This window comes from Amphiura filiformis, chromosome 6 (assembly GCF_039555335.1).
Source record: "Amphiura filiformis chromosome 6, Afil_fr2py, whole genome shotgun sequence".
Classification (NCBI taxonomy): Eukaryota; Metazoa; Echinodermata; class Ophiuroidea; order Amphilepidida; family Amphiuridae; genus Amphiura; species Amphiura filiformis.
In genome coordinates, this window is record NC_092633.1 from 46,953,476 (window position 1) to 46,976,181 (window position 22,706).

General features: G+C 37.6%; 2 protein-coding genes across 6 annotated transcripts; both read right to left on the reverse strand.

Moving 5' to 3' along the window:
- Positions 1–2,726: 2,726 nt before the first annotated feature.
- On the reverse strand, positions 2,727–3,785 carry LOC140154567 (uncharacterized). Its single transcript, XM_072177134.1, has one exon. It carries the CDS (start codon positions 3,783–3,785, stop codon positions 2,727–2,729), a length of 1,059 nt encoding a protein of 352 aa, XP_072033235.1.
- Positions 3,786–5,160: 1,375 nt separating this feature from the next.
- LOC140155506 (monocarboxylate transporter 12-like) lies at positions 5,161–17,158 on the reverse strand. Of its 5 annotated transcripts, XM_072178373.1 has the most exons (8): positions 16,536–16,668; positions 15,572–15,677; positions 13,884–14,060; positions 11,948–12,070; positions 10,321–10,736; positions 9,695–9,920; positions 8,069–8,212; positions 5,161–7,689 (listed from the first exon to the last, which is right to left on the reverse strand). In XM_072178373.1, exons 2-8 carry the CDS (start codon positions 15,615–15,617, stop codon positions 6,788–6,790), a joined length of 2,034 nt encoding a protein of 677 aa, XP_072034474.1. In that variant the 5' UTR covers positions 15,618–15,677; positions 16,536–16,668; the 3' UTR covers positions 5,161–6,787. The 5 variants fall into 5 exon arrangements, with proteins under 5 accessions (XP_072034474.1, XP_072034472.1, XP_072034476.1 ...); XM_072178371.1 differs by lacking the exon at positions 15,572–15,677 and having other exon boundaries at positions 16,536–17,158; XM_072178375.1 differs by lacking the exon at positions 16,536–16,668 and having other exon boundaries at positions 15,579–16,354.
- Positions 17,159–22,706: the final 5,548 nt, after the last annotated feature.

Sequence of the window (22,706 nt, forward strand, 5' to 3'; positions counted from 1 at the left end):
ACTGCGCGGTTTCCGTGTTGTCCAATGAACTCACGCTTGTTTCTTTGTGTAAAATACGTTTATAACATTTGGCCCTACCACTTTTAAGAGCCATATTTTTAAAGCTCCTCCCACTTTCAAAACTGGTAGATTACAAGTGCATTTCAGTTCTGACGAACACTTATTGGTATTTAGGTTCAGTAAATATCGCCTCAAACCTCAATAAATTTGATAATATCATAATATTGTTGCTCAAATTCAGAAATTTTACCCCCACAAAAATCAAATTCAGTCTCCTTAAATCCGCCATTTTAGGCTATTTCATTACATTATGAGCGCCATAATTTACACTAATGGAAAGTACATTTTCGGTCAAACAATTATTTTAAACCATCTCCGGACACACCCCAGTTAGTATTTAGCCCGTGCGGTTTATGCAGACCCCTACCAGACCAGTCTTGGAATTTTGCGAAAAAAAATATTCCATATTAAATGTCAAGTCTGTATTATAACTGGCTATGTTAGCACATCTATGCTACTAACAAAGTTGCAAAAAAAAAAAAAAAATGATTTTTACGATTTACTGAATGACCAAAATCACTGAAGAAACCTTTAAGCATAATTTACATAATTATATGCATGTTTTATGCTATGAGGTATATCATAATGAACTTAATACGTGATTCGGGCGTTGGTAATTTCTTTCATTTTGTTTAGAGCCCGCTAATATTGGCTTAAATCTAATTAGGTTGGTATTATTAGATAGATTCCAGAATAATACAGAACTAATATTTTGGAATTAAAGAAATATTATCTTGTGTTGCCACATGAAACATAGCTCAATCTTAATCCTTCATATTAGTTCGACGTAACTAAGTCATATTGATGACCTAATTTATCCTATAGAATAACCTTGGGTCATAAAAATCAGATGATCGAAATATAGCTTGAGACCCGGCAAATATGAATAATTAGCACACCCAAACTAAACATGTAGACATAGGCGGCGGAGGCGGGACGCATTTCCCTAAATATTTTCCATGGAGGATGTGCCCCCTGAATATTTTAATAAAAGAAAAATAAACTGAATTGTCCTGTGCATCTGGCGCCACATATAGCAAAATGTAACATCATTTTTTTCGGGTATTGCTCGCCCAAATGTCCCGTAAAATTACAACAAAACATGCCCTCCTTAGATTTTAAAGCATCCGCACGCTGACTGTCGAGATTCTAATGACTCGCCTAAACTGGAGACTCGACAAAGTCGGTCGTTTCAAGTTACGAGTTTCAGTATGGGTTTTGGTTTTTTGGTCACGTGGTTTCCTATTATACTGCCTAAGCTCTTAACTGACGTCATTGTCGATATCTTTGTCTGTACCCTTAAAACTTGTAGCAGGCAGTTTCTATCAGTGTCAACTTGGAGCGGTGCCGCTCTGACATATGACAACAAAATACGATTTTGGAGCGGTGCTGGGCGGCAACAGTGGCTTTCAGAGTCATGCCGCTGCCGCTCAGCGGTGTGCCGCTCCACTTGCAGACAAGTAGTGCAAGCGGCATGATGAGGCGTCACGCCACTCAGCGGCAAGCGGCAGAAAGTGAAACCAGCATTCACTTACTTTCACTTAAAGCTTTCCTCCCATGACACAGGTAGGTCCTGGAGATAGCTGCCTAGCCACTATGCTTCGCCACTCAGCTCTGTTGTTTGCCATCCGACCGGCTTCTACTACGGATTGGATTCCCACTGCACTGCAGTTTGCTTTGATGTTGTCCATCCAGCGCATTGGGGTCTTCCTTTAGGTCGTTTCCTGGGATTCTTCCTTCTAATACGATTTTTGGATATCTGGATGGAGGCATTCTTTTCACATGGCCATAGTAGGACAGCTGTTTTGCACGGATCTTGTTCATTACAGTGCACTGGTAATCAAGGGTGTCTCTGATTGAGGTGTTCCTAATCCTGTCCCTTCTAGTAACACCCAGGATTTTTCTGAGACAAGCCATTTCAAATACCAGAAGTCGCTGCTCATCACGTTTTTTGATTGTCCAGGCTTCAGAGGCATAGGTTGCTATAGAAAGCACCAGTACTTTGTACAATTCCAATTTTGTTATGGTGGATATTTCTTTGGATTTCCAGATGGGGTTGAGTTTTTGCATGATGCCCATGGCCAAGCCAATTCTCCTTTTGATGTCCTTCTCGCTGCTTGCCTTTTCAGTGATCACTCCACCTAGATAGATGAATGATTCCACCTGCTCAAGGATGGAATTTCCAATGGATATGGTGGCTTTTGCTGTTTCTCTACCAATCACCTGGACTTCGGTTTTAGCGATGTTTATGGTCAGACCAAACTTCATGCTTTCATTGTGTACTTTGTCGACTAGAGTTTGGAGGTTAATTTCAGAGTCGGCCAGTAAAACAATATCATCGGCAAATCTCAGGTTGTTGATGAGCTGTCCTTGAATTGTAATTCCAATGCTGACATCGTCAATAGCTAGGCGTAGGACCAGTTCCAGCAAGATGTTAAACAGCTGGGGGAGAGAATACATCCCTGTCTGACTTCTGTTTGAGTGGTGAACCAGTTTGTCAGCTCTTCATTCACTCTTACTGCACTTTTAGAGGTGTTATAAGGCTTGGAGAAGTCTAACCATTTTTCTAGAGTAGCCTAGGTGGTCCATAGCCTTCCAAAGACCTTCTTGCCAAACAGTATCAAAAGCTTTTTGATAGTCGATGTAGCAGCAGTATAGTGGTTTCCCTATCTCCGTGCATTTTTCAGCCAGTTGTCGTAGGGAAAACAATTGGTCCACTGTACTCCTGCCTGCTCTAAATCCTGCCTGAGATTCTGAGAGGATCTCTTCAGTTTTCTTCTGGATTCTAGATTGGATGATCGAGCAAAATAATTTGCATGCTCCACATCTTTGCACAGATTTTGAAGCCATACTTCTTTGCACTCTTTACACTTCCGTTTTATTTCTCTGTTGAGAAAGTTGTACCTTGGCTTTTTTAAGTTGTCTTTGAATCTTTCCTGCTTTACCTTACTTCTTTCTTCCGTCAGCTTAAGAACTTCGGCAGTTAACCAAGGTTTTTGTCTCTGAGGTTTCTTTGCTCCTAGGACCTTGTCAGCTGTTTCATTAAAGCCTGACTTAATATTCTGCCATAGCTCTTCCGTCTCTATGTCTGTGTCGGGTAGTTCAATTAGTGGGTTAAATTTTCCGCCAATTGTTACTTGGTAGTCACTGTAAGTCTGCTGTAGGTACAGTTTGCTTACATCAAATTTCTTGATCTTGCATTGTTTCCCTCTGGATCTAAGTTTCAGTTTAATGTTGGCTAAAACAAGTTGGTGGTCAGATCCGATGTCTGCGCTGGGAAAGCTGCGCGAGGAAGTCACGCTCGTTTTCCATTTTTGTCGTATTAGGATCAAATCGATCTTGTTCCTTGTGGAACCATCTGGGGATTCCCAGGTCCACTGGCGACTTGGTTTGGATTCTTTGAAGAGAGTGTTTGTGATACACAGGCTATTCGATGAACAAAAGCTTAGCAGCTTTTCACCTCTGTCGTTTGCTTCTCCAATACCAAACTTCCCAATAACGCCATTCCATGGTTCCCAGTCGATACCAACTTTCGCGTTGAAATCACCCATGATGATAAGGATGTCTTGGGAAGGTGTTTTATTTATTTCCAATTGCAGTTGGTCATAAAAGTCTTCAATATCTTCGTCTGGGTATGACGTTGTAGGTGCATACACCTGCATAATGGTAGCTGTTCCTATTTGAGTGCGAAGCCTTGCTGTAATTAGCCTTTCTGAAACCAGCATTACGCAAGCGTAAGTCCTGCGCCCAATTGCCTGCACGCCATTCTATATCAATACACAGATGTTAGGTTTTTCGCTATTAAGCCGAATAAACTTTTTTGAACTTGATCAAAATGGCCATAGAGAGTCGACGTATATTACATCCAAACATGAGAATAGAACTATTTTTCTGAGACCTAGTCGTATCTCTGGAAGATACCGATTGGTAGCATTATTTTTGCGTCCTTAAGGGATCTAAAATGAGCGTTTATTGCGTTTCGACCACAGTGGTTTCGACAGTATTTTTTGTGGGACATTAGAGCACCTCAGACCTATCGAATTGCATTCTGAATACGAAGCATGTCTTTCTGATATCAAATAATTTTCATTTTTGAAAATCACAATATAATACAAATTTTATGACAAATTATAAAAATTTGATATTTTTCAAATTTTGATATATAACAGTCCTCGAAGTAAATTATATGAATCTAATGATATATTCTTAAAGTGTATGTAGCAGGGAGGAAAAGCCGACAGTCAATTGAAAATTTTGACCTTTCATATTGAAGATATGGATTTTTTTCCCCAAAAGACCTAATTTTTTTTGGTGTTTTGGGGGAAAAAATCCATATCTTCAATACGAAAGGTCAAAATTTTCAATTGATCGTCGGCTTTTCATCCCACCTACATACACTTTAAGTATAAATCATCAGATTTATAAAGTTTACTTCAAGTACTTCATGTGTATTAAATTGCGAATTTCAAAAAATCAAAATTATTTGATATCAGAATGGCATTCTTCGTATTCAGAATGCAATTCGATATGTCTGATGTGCTCTAATGTCCCAGAGGATGATTTAAGCACTTCCCAACATTCCACTATGTTATACTTGCGGTTAGAATAGCTGTGTGAGCGAACATGACACCACTACTCGCCCACTGCATATAGACGTACTGCACGTGCATGGTTTAATTTGAATTTGTAGAGTTATATTTACATAAAAAACGCTGTGAAGATGCTGGTCGATTTCACATTTTATGTTATCTACAGGAGGTGTGAATTATCCTTTAAACACACATCTCTTTTGTTCTGAAATCGACCAAGTAATAATGACACACGCACAATTCTAAAACAACATCTTTTGCACAGAGTTCAATGGGATTTGAAAAGTAAAGTGGCAGTTGAAACTCTATTGATTACACTTTTGCAGTGCATGATGGGGCTTCCTTAAATCATCCTCTGCTAATGTCCCAAAATAAATACTGTCCAAACGTTCATACCCCAGCCCTTAAACTAATGCTATAACCCAGATATCAGGCGATAACAGAAAAGACTGGGTCTCAAAACAATACTTTTATTCTCTGTACAAATAAAATACACTACTCACTTTCGCTTTTCATTTTATTATTCTCTTTATTTTCTCTTAAATAACCATCATCAGAACACAGATGTTGCCATAATTCGGTATTTAATTTACCATTTGAATTTTAACACTCATGTCTTATACACACACTATTACTGACACACTAAATCTCGTTTAGTTTTAAAAATAAACAAATTATGAACATCTTAACATTAACTCTTTGGACGTGAAGATATTTATGAATTGAATTATTGAATGTTTTAATAATTAATTTTTTCAACAACGTATTTTTTGCTCATCGTTGTATTTGCCGTAGAAGTAACGTAATAATCGGATTAACTACCATAGCAATAGATGAATACAATTTTTGAATATATCGCCCTGCACTACAAGCAGGTTGCATGCATCACCTGTCTCTTTCTGCAATTATAGATTGAATACAATACAGCTCTTTTCAAAGTACAGGTGCGAGTGATCAGTATTTCTTTGACATCTATGGTTCAATGCATAGGTACCGCGTGAATGATGTAGTGCAGGGCGATCTATTCAAAGTTGTATTCATCTATTGCTATGGTAGTTCATCCGGCAAAATGTTGTGGTTGCTGGAGACTTCCTTTAAAGTAAAAGAGTAGTTAATCTTCTCTATGTGAGGTGAACTCCACCTCGAACAGCTTTTACACTTGCAACATGAAAATACAATCACCTTTACTCTTAAAAACTAACACAATTTCTACTAAAATCACACGTTTCAAAATGGAATTGAAGCTATAATGTTACTAGTACTTCAAAATATTTTTCAAAAATTGGCATTTTCACTCTTTAGTCGAACGACATTCAGATCATTAGTTAATACGCATTGTTCTCTCTTTCGAGAGTACGAAAGTACTGGAGCATGGTGGGAAATTGGTTTTCAATTATGATATACCGTAAAACCTCGTCTACAAGCATAGAGTGTTTTTAATGAAAGCTACATTAATACGAAGGAACCGTAAATATGCCAATACAATAGATTGGTCTTATAATACTACTTGTTTGTGATCGGTAATTTATTTGCTCAAACCCCATAATGTAATAATTTTGTCGATGGATGGCCCCTGGGTAAATTTAGCTTTCATCAAAAACACTCTAATATGCTTGTAGACGAGATTTTAGTAGACGATGTATTAATAATTCTTTTAAAGTTTTGACTAATACTATCGTTATCTTTTTTGATATTATAACAAATAATAATCATAATAACATTAATTAAGGACGGTTAGGGACATCTTTTTCAAACTGGGGGCCACATTTTGTAAATTACGCTTCGCACCACCCACGCCAAAAAATCACCACACGCCTGATAGTATATCATACAATCTTGTTCCACATGTTAACCCCATGAGAACTACCTGCCGATCTAACATTGCCTCTGATTGGTCAATTGCATGGTATCTTCTCTTTAATCACCAATCAGAATGGATCTTTGCAAATAATTCACCCAATTTTTTTGCGTGGTGAAATTATTCTAACAAAATTGCTGATTGGACCAATTGATAATTAATACTTCTTTTTGGCCAATCGGCAGGTAGTTCTCATGATTTACGCAAACACTGTCTAGAATATTGACAGCAATATGGCGTATTATAGTTACTTGAATCCCGGGCTTGAATCGGTCATTCATCAGCTCTCGGAATCCGGGTATGTCACTAACGTTTGAATTTCGCGGTCATTTTCAAGAACGACCAACATACCACAGTTTTTATTTTCATTAAAGGACTTTTTAGTGATATGAGGGGTCAAACTTTGACCTACATAATCTCCACATGAAACCATACTACATTCATACAAATGTTCACCAATTGGGTTCTCCGTTAGAGAGGTAGGAGTGTCAACACAATCGCCATAATTATCAAAGTCAACTTCTTCAAACTGCGAACAATTACAAATGTCGTCTGCAAACTCAGCATCCATCATGGCGCCATCACATTGATCAATGTTTTGATTTTCTAGCATAACACTGTCCGTTTGAGGAGCAACTTTAGCATGTTCATCATCTGTTTCACACCAAGTCCTGTCTGTCACATCAAAAGTAGCCGACCCTGCGTAGTCTATTCCATCATATGCTATGTCCTCATCAGGAATTGCACTCGCGATCTCATCAGAACCCAATACCCGAGGAAGGTGAATTACAATGTCTGTAGGGTCTGTGAGGTGAACGATCAAATTATCTGCCGTTTGACTTTTGTTCGGTGTTTGACGACCAGTCATGCTATTTGAATGATCAAAATAGTTTGGTATTTGTTGGTATTCGCAGTCATCAGCAGTAAACGCCAACGATTCTTGACTCCCCACTAATATTGGAACGATTTCTCTGACGCGAGCAACCAAATTAGACATTGGAACCACGTGACAGTCTTCGATTATTTCCTCATCTTCCTGACTCATTTGATTATTTGTTTGTTTCCATCGTTTGTATATATTCCAGATCGGAATAGTTAGATATATTACAGAGGCTGATATTAATAAGGAAACGCAGAGTGCTATGGAGAGAGCGTAGCTGCCAGTTTTGTCGAATGTCAACCCTGCACATGAAAAAGAAATGCATAAGAAGGTATAAGTACTTTAATACACCTTGCAGTTTTTAAATCTTTAGCATTTGCAATGCACACCTATGTACATACCTACACCAACCCCACCCGGGAACCCAACAGACAAACACACCAATATAGTTGTGGTCCCGGCGAATCAATTATCTCCAGTATTTTGATAACAGGTATTCCCAAAGCAAGCAGCTAGAACAAAATTTAAGTATTTCCTTACAAATAGCCAAGCACCCTCACACAAGCAAATTGATATTAATAATTATAGTGTAGTAATTTTAAAGCATATAAAACTTATACTTGTAACTCGGATTGAACTTGAACCATGTTTTGTTTTATTGCTAATCCTTCTTACACCTACCCATTGCAAAGGCACCGACGATAAACCCTAGACCATGGGCGAACATAACCACTGCGGTTGTTTGCTGCACATGATGAACCCCAAACATCTCCACTGTTACAGGAATTATAAGGACAGTCCGAGGTCCACGCAGAAATCCGAGAACTACATAAGAAAGCCAGGATTAAAAAAGGAGGAAAGGGAAAACATTGTGTTAAAAATTTGATAAAATTGCATATATAACCACTCAACACAGGTTTGGTCTATTCCCTTTTCCATATTATGCAGAGTAACTCAATGCAATCACTTCAATGCAAGCACCCTATTCGGACCTGTTGTTGAATCAGAAACATATACAAAATCATGCAAAATGCAAAATACATTGGGCATTTTCAAGTTCTTGGTTTTGGTCTTAATATAATTACTAGCCCTGCGGGGCTCCCCTAAATTGGACCCACATCACAAGCAAGTCTTTACTATGGAAGCCTCCGCACTCGTTGCTGTCGCTTCCTAGCGCATGTTGCTCAGAAACTCAAAAAGAAATTAGTGCGGGAATCAGTACGGGAGAACGCTGTAGGTATGTAATAGAGCAGGAATATTTCAATGCTTTATATTATTTACAGGACAATAATGCCTACTGTCATACTAGCAAAATGCAACTCCTGTCCGTGAATATTTAGAATACAAAATTTGAGTACATTTGTTGTCTACTATGATCAGTGGCCTTGAAACCGTTCAAACAATTACATAAGAAACTAACCCTGGAAACTAAAATGTTTCGGTTTATCACGCAGCTATACAGTCTGTCTACTTAGAAGTACAAATCAAATCTGTGGCATCGGGGGTCGATGCTCTGCGTCACACGCGAGCGCGACGGAACGCGTAAAGAGTGAGGTGCACAAATCGCGCAGCAGTTGGCGCGCCAAAGAAGCATTGCACTGAAATAATTATTCTCATACCTCCCGTTTCCGAGGTCTATTTACTTTGTACTTCTATGTGGACAGACTATAGTAAAGGTTTTGACAGCAACACTTTATAGCGAGATCTAAGCCACAATAATAGGAAACCACGTGACCAAAAACCAAAACGTACACTAAAACCAAGAACTTGAGAAGGCCCATTGTTATAACTTTTATCCCGTAAAGACCTATTAAAGAAGAGATATCACTTATATGTTGAGTATGCCCATTGTATTAGGTGATTCCAACAACTGATGAAGCCAGAACCGGACACGTCTCTGGACAGAGAAAATAAAGGTAGAGAAGCGACACTCCGTACAATTAACGTGCAGACGGCCTATACCGATGTGAGGACAGAAAATGTGACTCTCCTGCTAGTCTCGGGCGCGGGCCAGACTGTATGCGGTATGAACAAAAACATAATTAACTGGTTGTGTAGGAGACTAGCAGGAGAGTCACATTTTTCTGTCCTCTGCTGTCCTCCGGAGTGTCGCGGTCCTGCTCTGGACAAGTGATCAGTTTTTGGAACTCTACACCTAAATACCGCATACCCTGAAATATAAAACCTTCTAAAAGAATCATCTTTTGCCTTTTCTAAAAAGATGTGTAGCTAAAACCGCCGAATTTTCCTTCATCTGACGGACGCCGGGAATTACTGACTGGTTCCATAGTAACCATGGCAACCTACCTGTTGATAGTGTCTTTAGTAAGAATGCTGATGACGAAAATATTATTGGAATCGTTGCAATGCCACCCAAAAGACTAGAGATGGCTATAATGTAGATACATTGAAATGGAAGCTTCTCTGCGATTATACTCAGCAAGATTTCGCTCGCGATTTGACCTGTTGCATATAGCGTCATCATGACGGCACCCTGATTGGCAGAAATACCCTGCTCTTTAAGATGGCTGACCTGTAGATTGAGTGAAAAATGATAATAGCAATAAAGAACAGAGATGAATGCGCCTATCGACTGGGTCACTTGTATGAGCAACTGGTGGAAAAGACATAATTTAGTGTCAGCAATTCCAGTGTTTCTTCGCGCGTTACCAGCTTACTGTAAACAAAATAATATAATTACATTATTAATGAAGCATAGGAAACCAAGCCATGCACAAAGCCATAAACACAATCAGTAATGGATGAAATCAAAACTCCGGGCGGTTCCGTCCGGTTGGAACCGGTTTCTATTGCTCTAAACAATGGGACGCGGTTTAACCGCCGGTCGAGTTTTGATTTCATTCCTCAGCACTCACAACAATTATTCAGTAATATAATAATTTGATTTAAAACATTGAGTAAAATGTACTTACATAATTGATATTATAAAAGGTCTGAGCAACTGCGGTGCAGAACATACCTCCACATAGCACCCATAGTTTTCCTCGCCATAGTACTGATTTTTGCGTTTTAGTCACGGATACAGAATCGAAATTGTTTCTGACATTTTCGACTAACTTGTCCTCTTCGTGTTGTTCACACTTATCAGTTTTCAATGTATTCTCCATATCTGATGCTTGTTTTGAAAAGTTAGCGTCTTCTTTTAGTCTTGCAAAATTGCTCTTTAATAGATGTCTTTGCATATTTTTAGTCTTTTGTCCCACGGGTAACATAGGTATACTACACAGTGAACCAATCACCAAGATGACGCCTCCACACCATCGCAGCGTAGCTCGCCAACCGATAGTTTCCATGGCGTAATTTATTACCGGACTTAGTACAAGCATACCTGCGTAGATAAAAACAGGGCAAAGTCAAGATAACAGTTTTCAATGCCACATACATAAATGGCATCCGATGAAAAAAAAATCACTAAACCTGGACCTTCAGATCACCAGTCCGATGCTGTATCAACTGAGCTAAGGAGTCAGACGGAGAAGAACAGTGATGTTATCAACTTTAGCATTCCAGATTCTATAGGACGGGTATTGATCTATTGATCGAAGGCATAGAGCCAGATAATAACATCACTAGTCTTCTCCATCTGACTCATTACCCCGGTTTATAAAGCATCGGTCCGGTGATCTGAAGGTCCCAGGTTCAAATCCTTGATGGTCATTATCTGGAGACTACAAACCATTTCTTAGTTGATTTTGACTTCAAATTGTTTTTACCATTTCTTATAGGTGATTTAAGAAAGTCGGTGATTTCTATTGAAACGATATGGATCGGATGGAGTAGAACGCAACTGCGTTTCTATATATCGATGGCTCCCCTCAACAATAAGCACAATAACGCATTTATTAACAACACTATCCAGTGACGTTTAAGGCAGTGAACTCTCTCGACATTTGAATAAGAATGGTATAACGTCCTAGCAATTTAAAGCCATATTATAACAAGAAATAGAATTGGTTTTTTTTTTGTATAATATGTTAGTTTTCACTGTCCGATATGTCCTCTTTTAATATCGGCCCAAAGAGATGAGGCAATACAAAGACAATCGCTATTCAATCGCCAGCGCGAGCCACTCATTCAAACTCGAGTCGTGACTGTTCTTTTGATATGCTATGACTGCCCACACGCTATTTACGTACTGTGTTATAAACATCATGTCTGCGTTCGACTAATATTTCCATCGTAATAATAAAACGACGGTTCCTACGGTTTATTCAAAATCTCGGATTTTGATTTTCGCAGGGTATTTTAGCTTACTAAAGTACATAACAATCGTGTAAAACAGAATTTTGAGAAATATTGAGGGCGTCCTCCTCAGCAAATGTTGCAAAAATAATATGGCTTTAACTGTAAGACGCCTCACCTCAAAACATTTGAAAAGAGGATAACATAAGTCGTGTTTACACAGTCGGATTAAAGTCACTTAATACCGGTAATAAGTCACTAATACCGGTTATAAGTCGCTTATTACCGGTAATAACTCACTTATATCCGACTGTGTGAACACGACAATAGACGATTAAAGCAATGAATCCTATATACCTATTGTTAGTCCAGTGCAGGCAACGGATACACTTCGGGTGCTGTTTTTAGCGGGAAAGTATTGCACGATGAGTACTAGTGCTGCTTGGCTTACCATATTTAAGCCCAGCCCAAATGCAACACCTGTGTTCAAGAATACAAAGTACATGTTTGTATGACAGACAATACATAATACGTTTGCAAGTACAGTTTTGGTTATTCCAAAATTCAAGAAGAGAATAATTGGCGAATCTGAGGTACCCTCTGCACTACAAGCAGGTTGCACTCATCACCTGTGCATAGATCGAATACAATACCGTTGGTTTTTTCAAAGATATTAGAGAGCTTGCGAAATGACGTTACGTTAACTGCTTTAACGTCTAGAGGATTATAGAGGATTATGTATTCAAAACCAAATTGGTTTTGAATACATAATCCTCTATAAATCCTCTAGACGTTAAAGTTAAAGTTAACGTAACGTCATTTCGCAAGCTCTCTATTAATTTAAGGATACATGATTTACCGACAAGTGACTCATTTCGGAATGCGATCATGAATTTTGAAGAAAAAAAAGTTTCCACAGTCTTCGTTGGGACTCGAACCAGTGATTCTAAACTTCCTTCGATTACGCGTCTAGCGCTTTACCACTCGGCCACCGTGGCAGTTGAGCGGATGAGTGTAATGATAAAAGATAAATCTCATAATGCCATCTTTAGCCTTTTGTTTACTAAAAAAGACGCGTTTTGTAAAGATAGATTAGCCGTTTTATGCATAAATAGCACGAACGTTTGGGAAAGATTTCAAACAAATAATAAAGACACTGATGTGATGATGAAATTGCGTAAGTCGGGAATTATCTGCGTCGCAATGTTTTGTTTTGGTTTTAGGAATTTGACCTTAAAATTTACGACTTCATGACATTATCAACAAAAGATATTTCAACACTATATGTCCTCATTCTTTCTCTAGAATGTTTTGTACATGTATGTGAAATATCTTCAACAATGGTTGGCTGCATAATGGTAAAAATAGCCTTGACCTAAAAAAAGGGCGAGAGGTACCATATTTACGGATTCAGGCTAAATTTAAAATTGATATAAAACGTTTGTTTTTTGATCGATTACAAAAATTAATTTTTGTCGTATAAAGAAATTGTATCTGGCGTGAATTACACTACAGTTTTTATTCCTAGGGCTATTTGACTTCTTCAAATAATTTTTAATGATAGAGTGAATCCCTGGCCCTCTATAATTACGCACAAAAGATCGACCCCTTAACAGGTGCGGGTGATCAGCATGATCTTTGACAACTATCATTCAATGCAGAGGTACCGCGTGAACGTACAAGTGAAGTGTGATATATTCAAAAATCGTATTTACCTATTGCTATGGTAGTTAATACTGACAAATTATCACTTATACGACGAATTCGCCGACATAGTGCACGTTAGAATGTGACCGTTGCCAGGTAAACTGGTTCACACTTTCTTTGTCACGAACCACCAATCGAAATGATCACAACACATAGCATATGGCATATCATAATTCGGAAAAGGTGTATGATGGCTTGAACCAATATCCAATGGATACTATTGTGCACTAAGTCAGCGAAACCTCGAGATATTTTAATAAGGTCTCTACAAATCGAACTGCATTAGGTACAGATATATGTATTATGTAATTTGTGTTTCGATATACAATACAGTATGGACCTTATAGTCCTTCATGTCTCCGTTTTAATATAAGTATTACACTGCAAAAACAGTGTTTAGAAATCGAGGACACCACATTGGTATTTTGAGAGCTAAATGTCTAGCAAACACTTCAATGTTTATCTTAATGTGATCCTAAACACATTTCAAATTTTTTTAAACATTAAAGTGTTTAAATGCTATAGACATTTAACTTTTAAAACACCATGTTTACTAATATTAATATAATTATTATGTCATATTTACCTATGGTGCCAAACAAGTAGTAAATACTTGGCGCGATTGATGAAAAGATAAGGCCACAAAAACAAAACACCACCCCGATGAAGACGACACGCCGAGCCGATTTAAGTTTGAGAACTAGATAGTTTGTAAACGGACCGGCAAAGTGCGCCACTGCGATTGCTAGCGAACCAACCCATCCTGCGTAAGCACAGTAGATATAGAGAAAAACAAAAACAAACAAAATAATAATAAGTAAAATTGAATATTTTTGGAAGTACAATACAATCATCACTACAATCGCACAAGGGTATAATGTCATATTATCGAGACAAGGTTTATATACTAAGGGGATGTTAACTTTGAAAATTGTCATTAAATTGTATTAGTTAAAAAGGCGAACTTATTTTTTATATTAGTTAAAAAGGGCGATTTAAAGAAAATTTCTAACACAGCATTAGTTTAATAAACAACTTAATTCGAACATTTCTAACGATATCAAATTTACTTTCAATTACAAATAAATTGAAATTCTATTCTATGATATTAATAATTGTTCACGGATCGATCGATTCCCATTTTTCTGTTGAACTCGCTGGAAATGCTATGCTAAAATCTAACGAGATTGTTGTACACGCTTAAGCCGGTAAGCGCACATTGCTACCAGAGTTGTTGCACTAAGCACTTCTTGTTCTCTGTTCTTTTTATATTGTGTTTTTTATTATTTCTTGTTACATTTTTTTAAATCATATATTTTAACAATTTGGTACACAGCTACGCTAGCAGCACACAGCGACTTAACACTGTATGTATACTACATGTACATGTGTAATTATATAGCGTCACTTGACAATTAAAATTATGCATTACACTGGTGTCACCACACATGCACAGTGCGTACGCACCACAATTAAATTATGGCAGGTCGTGCTCATTATAATATGAACGAACCAGCTGACGAACAGCTGATCCGGTACAAACCAGTGAGATTCAGCCCGGGGATTCAGCTCATAATATATATGAAGGGAAATGTAATTGTTATATGGAATATATTGCCGGCGTTGCCGCCTAAATTGCTATTGTAGTAATTTCATGGACACGAGAGATATCAGACGAGTTGTAACTTGTATCTAGTAGTGTATAATGCCAAGTCAAATAGCCATCAAAATTAACACAAGTAGAATAATTTTAGTGTACTCGTGTTTACGCAATTGTGTTGTCTTAAAGGAGTATTTCGTGATCCTAGCATCCTCTTTTTATGACATTTTCAGTACATATTCACGAAAAAACCTATTCCCAAAATTTCAGTTGATTCCGATTTTGTGTTTGCGAGTTATGCATGATTATGTGTATTATACTGCTCCATAGACATTGCGTTGTAATTTCGTTCTGGTGCACCAGAACGAAATTCAAATTTCACGATATCTTTGCAAAACGAATTAATCTGCAAGAAATATTTTGTACATATACATTATGTAGCCAGAGGTTTCCAGTGATATAAAAATCTCAACTTTTTTTGAGAAAGTGGGGGGATGAGGCTGTGGATCACGAAATGCCCCTTTAAACATGCTTTAAATTTAGTCACTCTGCCAAATACTATAGTACTCTTAAAAATTGCTCAAATTGCCCAAATAATAAATCCATATATAGTAGAGGGGACATTGCACACAACACACAAATTATAATGCCACACAAGAACCTTTAGATATTACTATGTACAGTATTGTCAAACGCTGCTACGCAGATTGAATTGGTCATTGTATACGTCGGTCTGTGTTTCAGCTACAACGTTTGTTCCACTCAATTCTGTTTTTCTTTCTGGGAAGGAAGAAATACAACGATGATTAAGCACAACAAATAACACAATAATTATGACCTGATCTAATTAGTAAAAAAAGAAATATCAAAAATCCCAATGGAACTTAAAGGCCCATTCAGTGATCCCAGCAAAAGTGTATAAAAGAATTGAAAGACTGTATAAATAATTGCTAAAAAGACATTGTCATTGAAATTGTCATTGGGTATTTTTTTCAATTAAAACTTTAGCAAAAAACAAAGAAAACGGCAGTATTAACAAAGTTACATCTACATTCAAATACATGTAGCTAATTTAAGTATAGATAAGTATAGATATATTAAAGTTTCATGTAAACGTAAACATGGTAAAATATCCTATTTTGTCTTTAATGCATGCATGGTTTTCGGCTTCGTACAAGTAGCAGGCTTTGTTAGCTCATTTAATGCTACTAACAACGGTGCAAAACCCTGAATTTTGATGATTTTATGAATTTATCACTGAATAAGCCTTTAAACATTTCTCAAATTTTGCAGGTGTATCGGGTACAGGTGGGCAATGCCACTTAAATTATCCTATTGTCCCATTGTTAAATACCATTCCATTGTTTCATTTGGTAAGTTACATAATAAGTGGTAGAATGCATTAGATAAGGTCATAAATATATATGATAATAACATGTAAGATAGATCATTATATTGAAAAAAACTTATAAAACTAATTCTGACAGTAAACCTTATTATTGCATAACAATAAAAAATAAAGATGTAGTGAATAATATTTCAAATAGCTATTAATATTATTTAGATCTATTGTTTCATGAATTACAATTTCTAATTGTCATAAATGTTTATAAGAGAAAAAAATGACTACAACAGTACCTGTTTCGGTGGCACCTCGGTTGAATTCTTCTTGAAGAGACACAAAAATGATTCCATAGCACCCGATGAATCCATAGGTCACGACAAATAGCATAAATGTCGAAAGGGTCACAATCCAGCCCCATTTCCTTCTTAATCGATTAATAAATGTTCCGTTCCATTTTTCTAATTGTTTTGTCGTTCCTATGCCCGTAAATTTAAAACGCGATCCAGTCAGAGTGCTCGATAGCTCTCTGGTTCCATGCTCGATTTGTGTATTAGTAAAATGGGGTTTCGAACCCTCTCTTACTAAAGTTGATAACTGTTCTGGTACCTCCGTATGCGGTGCCATTTGTCCTTATTACAGCCTTTACATACAATACAAAAAGTTAGGTTTTTAACCGGTTACCGGCGCGGCAGTAGCGCACAAAACAATAGTCTGCACAGCTAGAGACAGGCGAGTTGTTGAAGCAACATTTTCCCCATGCACTATTTCGAGTGAAGTTGTATAATATTTCTCTTATGTATATTGCACTTTGTGTATTTTGACCCTTTTTAGGTATAAATATTTTCAATTCATTTCAGCGCTACGCCATGAGCTGCATTCAGCATCAGCTATGTTTACAAAATGCATTCAGTACACTAAATATAGATTTCGGCCAGATACAACCGGTTTTGCCTGCTGCATATTTAATGCTGTTGTGCGTGTAAGAGTAGAGCGCATATCATTACTGATGATAAAAATAAACCTCTATTCATACCGTGTCTTGCATGCAGGAAATGCGCGGGAAATTCTAAAATAATATTAATGTAAAAAAATTAATCATTACTTCATCTTCAGTAGATAGCAAACAGGTGTTGACTATGTATTAACATACAATATGTGATTAGTTAATTTTGATAGCATAGTCGGCCTTGTGTGTGTAAGGGTGCAATATATATATTGGCGTTTTATAACCAAAATTGGTTTGTTATGTAAACATTGCATTAGAGAACCTTGTGTATCTTTAAAGCCATATTAATGTACGATCTTATAATATGAAATTGGTTAATTTTTTTCAAACCTTGATTTCTTGGCATATTTGTAATGTTTACACATGTCCCAACTTGCACCTAATGGAATCAGCCAAATTTTTTGTGTTTTTAAGTCAATAAGTTCGATATAAAGTCATAATTCATAATATGACTTTATGTCCTCCTATATACATGTTAAACGGCCAAAATAAGCAGTACAGTTTCTTTCACTTTACCTCATTATTTCAGCTCAAAATGGACAGAAACTCTTCCTGACTTGTATTATTTCAGCATTTTGAGTATAGAAGAACAAATTTAAAATTTGAAGGAAATCGTACATTAAGGCGTGAAGTACAGGTATCTGGGGGAGGGGAAGCAACGAGGTACCCCAAATCACAGCGGCAGGTAGTGACTGGGCCGCCGAGTGCTAATATATATTTATTTTGGAAGGTTCGTGTTTGTTTTAAATTTTGGAGCGTTTTTCCAAAATTTGATATTTTTGGTGATATTTCAAAAAAGCGACATGCCAAAGACAACTCTTTGGGCACATAGTTTGTTATTGTTAGTGCAGTTCTTATCAACATACCTACGCTACCATTCGCTTTGGTGATTTACTAATATTATATATTTTGTGACTGCAATTTGGCGTTTTCAATACGTTTTAAGCTTATCATGAATTTGACGCGAATATCTAGTCACGCTCCTTTTAGAATTTTTTACCTGATCGTCAGCTTTTGCAGTCAAACATGTGCTAGTTTCTGGAGTAGCCGGCACTGGTAAGACAACTCTGATTTCAAGACTTGCTTATCAGTGGGCTACATCGAATGAAGGCATTTCCCAGCATTCCGCGTCACTTTCTCAATCAGAAACGGGCACTTAACAGGATTTCAGCTTTTTATTATTCAGGCAAATCAAAACCTTATTCTGTCGGTCCGTGCCACGTCACTTCCGGTTGATGATGCGACTCAAATTTGAGTGAAAACAAGTCCTTGGTTCGATTTTTTTCTTGATGAATTCTGTCATTGGTGTTGTGTATATTTCGATCGCAAATAGTCAGTGGAATCAAACAAGTTTCTAAGTTTTCAGAGTGGAAGTTATTTACTTGATTTATCGTTTTATATAATGACAAACCGACAATTAAAGTCCATGGTCGAGTGTTGGTTTTTCCGAAATTGACGATGTTGCCACTCCAGTCTGGAGTGACTAGTCTCCTTCACAGCCGGTTTATGTCGTTCATTACAAACCGTGAGCCACGTAAAGCTTGGGCCCAAGACTAGAGATAGCCCGGATGTTGGACCGACAGAATAGATTCATACATGAACAACTCTTGCCAGACGTATCTAAAGTTGAATTACGTAAATGCATATCGTCTAATGCTGAGAAGTGCTTATTCCTATTCGATGGATACATTGAAAAAGGCTCAAATGAAATGATCTTTTGTGATAACATGCTCTGTTGTTGCAAAACCATAGTTACAACAAGGCCAAATAAGGTGGCTGAGTTTACGGACAATTGTGAGGGTTATGTGCAAGTGTTACTTAAAGGGTTTTCAAATTAGAGTATTCAAATGTTTGTCAGTGTGTTTGTTAGTCCACAAGATCAAGCTTATGCAGATGAACAAAAGGAACATCTTTTGAAAGAATTGAAGAAAAATGTTACAATCAACACCCTGTCACATTTTACTTTTTTATTGGCTATGGCATGCGTTATCTGGAAACAAAACCAGCCCTTCCCGATACAGTTTCAAGTTTATATCAACTGTTATTGAATATTTAGCTAGACATTGGAAGGCGAGGGAATCAGCTAAGATGTCATTTCTACAATTCAAAAGTCATGTGTCCTTTGACCAGCTTTTCATATTAGGCAACACTGCATTAGAAGGTTTAGTAAATCAGAACTGATTTTTCAAGAAGATGAATTTGATTCTCTTCATATTGTTGATCAGGGTTGTCGTTTAGAATTGATCACAAAAGATGGTGCAATATGTGGATTTGATAGAGTAACTAATGTGTCATTTATTCATAAAACATTTCAAGAGTTTTGTGCGGCTTTGTACTTGACCAGTTTAATTGAGACAGACCAACCATTGTGTAGGTCTTGTTTATCTAAGATGAATCCTACGGATATGAAATATGTGTTAAAATTTAGTTGTGGTCTAAGTAAAAACGCAGCCACATTAGTTTTGCCACGTGTTATTAATGTATCATGTGAAACAAAACAGCGCATTGAGGGTCTTGAAAGTAGCGGTCAGGCACTTGGTATTGGACATGTGGGATCTGGTCTTAACAAGGAGAGGGAAGATCCATGGAGATTACCTTTGATTTTACTCTTTGAAGCGGAATCTCAGTTTGGGTTTAATGAGTCACTACACTCACTCCTAGAGCCATTGGTGTCAAGCATAACTGTGTTTGCAAATAGTTCAATGCATGATGCTGAATATGACAAGAGTCCAAAAACATTACATAGATCAGTGTAGTAGACCCCACGCATGGCCAAGTTTTGTTAGAAGGGCTGCAATATATACCCAGTCGGAGTCTGGTTCATTTAGTTTACCAGTGCAATTGGTAGCAAAAGGTGCCTTATTTAAATGCTCTGGCACTAAAGTCGATACTTTATTATGACTGTACCACCTTTCTTGCCAGGTTTCAAATGAAAATAACAAGCAAAGCTATCCAAGTCCTTGATTTCGATGTGTACATGTGATATAGCTACAATCGAAGCATTTCTTCATAGTCAACCGAATCTTACTACTTTGAGTATTCCTTCTCAACCTCCGAACTCATCAAAAGTATTTCGTGAGCGTCAAGCAAAGTTGAGAGTGTTTAGTTTTGGTAATCCTTATCATGATCATAGTCCACGTATCCATGGTTTGCCAAAGATATTAATGTTTAAACGAGTCTTTCAAGAAATATCTGACAGGTCAGGATCAGTAGTTAAAATGCGTTACACAATAGGTTTGCAAATAATGCCCGTCCTCTGTCCATATGTCCATACACTAACTTACTTGGCCATGGAGGGCACGGATGTACCACCAAATGACTTTCAAATCTTGTTTAAGGCAATACGTAGTAGTGGTAGGAAGCTTCAACAAAGAGATTCTGATCGTGATGATAGCAGCACAATCTCACAAAACAAAGGAACCCGTTTGCCTTTGAAACGTCTTTTCATCCGCGGTAATGATATTGGCGACTCATCATATGAACTAGCTGATGCAATAACATACTTAGGTTCCCTAGGACAATTGGACTTGTATAAATGTGGACTAGAAGAGAAGCATTTTCAAGTATTAGGTCCTGCACTTGCACAGCCGTCTGATTTAAACAAACTAGATTTGTCAGATAATATGATCGGCAATTCATTTCAGACTGTAGCACAGGGAATCAGTAATTGCAAACTGACTAATTTGGCATTGAAAAACATTGGGTCAGGTAGTGCTCAAGCAATGTCAGTATCACTTCAACATATGCCAAAGCTCGAATCTCTTGAATTGTCTGCTAAGAACATTGTGGCAGTAACACTCCTAAATATGCCAAAACTGACTAGACTTGACTTGTCTAAATGTAACATTGGGACGGTTTCACTCGAACATATGCCCAGCTTGAAAGTCTTGAGCTGTCAAATAACATAGGGTCAAATGGTTCCCGAGCACTCTCAGCGTCATTCAAACACATACCACAGCTCAAATCGCTTAAGTTGTCCAACAATAACATTGGGTCAGATGGTGTTCAATCCATCTTACATTCATCGCAATATCTTCAAAACTTGCAAGTTATTGCTTTAAACCAAAATCCCATCGGACATGAAGGTGTTGATGAAATATGCAAATCACTTGTCCACCTTGAGAGATTGAATATGATAGAGCTAAAACAGTTGTCTGGTAATACCGCTAGTCATTGTCCATTACTGGGGCATTAGATGAAGCAGGAAAGTGGAAAGATGAGGATGAAGACTACTGGTGTGATATTAAGCTGAGGAGAGGAGAAATCACACTGGTGAAGGACGTGGTGAAGAAAATAACTAAGCTTTCCAATACGTACGTCTCACGCGAAATCCATTTGATATCAGGTCACAGCCGAGTAATTTAATAGGAGTAAGCAGTACGACTGTGATATAATATAGCCTACTGCATACAAAAAGTATCTTCACACTTGGAAAAGAACGGAAGCATCTTACTTAGACTCTAAGTGCCACGACTTGCAGGGTCGGATCCAGGAATTTTTGATAAAGGGGGCGCCTTTTGGTCGACGACGAAAAAAATGGGTTAAAGGGGGTTACCCCCTCAAAAACTCAACGGTTTTGGCCCATTGTTTGCTGTTCATGGCCGAATTTGTTCCTTTTTTTTAAATTTCATACAATTTTTGTATTTTTAAGTTACCGGCGCCCTTTGCTAGTCAAAAAATAGAGGGGGCGCGCGCCGGCTGCGCACCCCCCCCCCCTAAATCCGCCCCTGACTTGGCAAGATAATTATCTTGCCATGTCGACTTATTATCAGCATTATGTCAACATGACAATACAAATTAACTCGCCAAGACAACTTACCAAAAAATGTAAGACAACATGGCAAGATAAATTATCATTTGACACTATAGAACATATAAACTAGTAGTTTCATAAGTAAAATAGCGGGATGGCGTATGGTGCTGGCTGCTGCTGGCTGGGGTGGTTACAACAAGAACCAGCCTTTATGTTTTCAGTATGAACAAAAAAACATCATGGCCGCAGGGCCGACAGGCCCGAGGCCGGCGACCACCAAGTGGGACCTCAATGTAAGGGCCCCGCAGGGCAAGAGAGCAGGAGTAACCTTAATGTAAAACAGTAACTTTAATGTAACATTGACCAACAGTAACCTTAATGTAATTTGACATCACAGAATATATATTTGACGTGAAAAATTAGCCTGCCATGTCGAAATCCATTTTTTGCTAAATTGACTTGGCATGATAATTTATTTCGCCAAGACGACATCCATATTGTGGTATGTCGACTTGGCATGATAACTAATCTTGCCATGTTAACTTACTTTTTTTGGAAAGTTGTCTTGGCGAGATAATTAATTCGTCATGTTGACATAATACTGATAATAAATCGACTTGGCAAGATCTTGCCAAGTCGTAACACTTAGATGCTTCTGTAGTTGGAAAAGAGACCATCATATTAAAACTAGATAATAAAAATTGG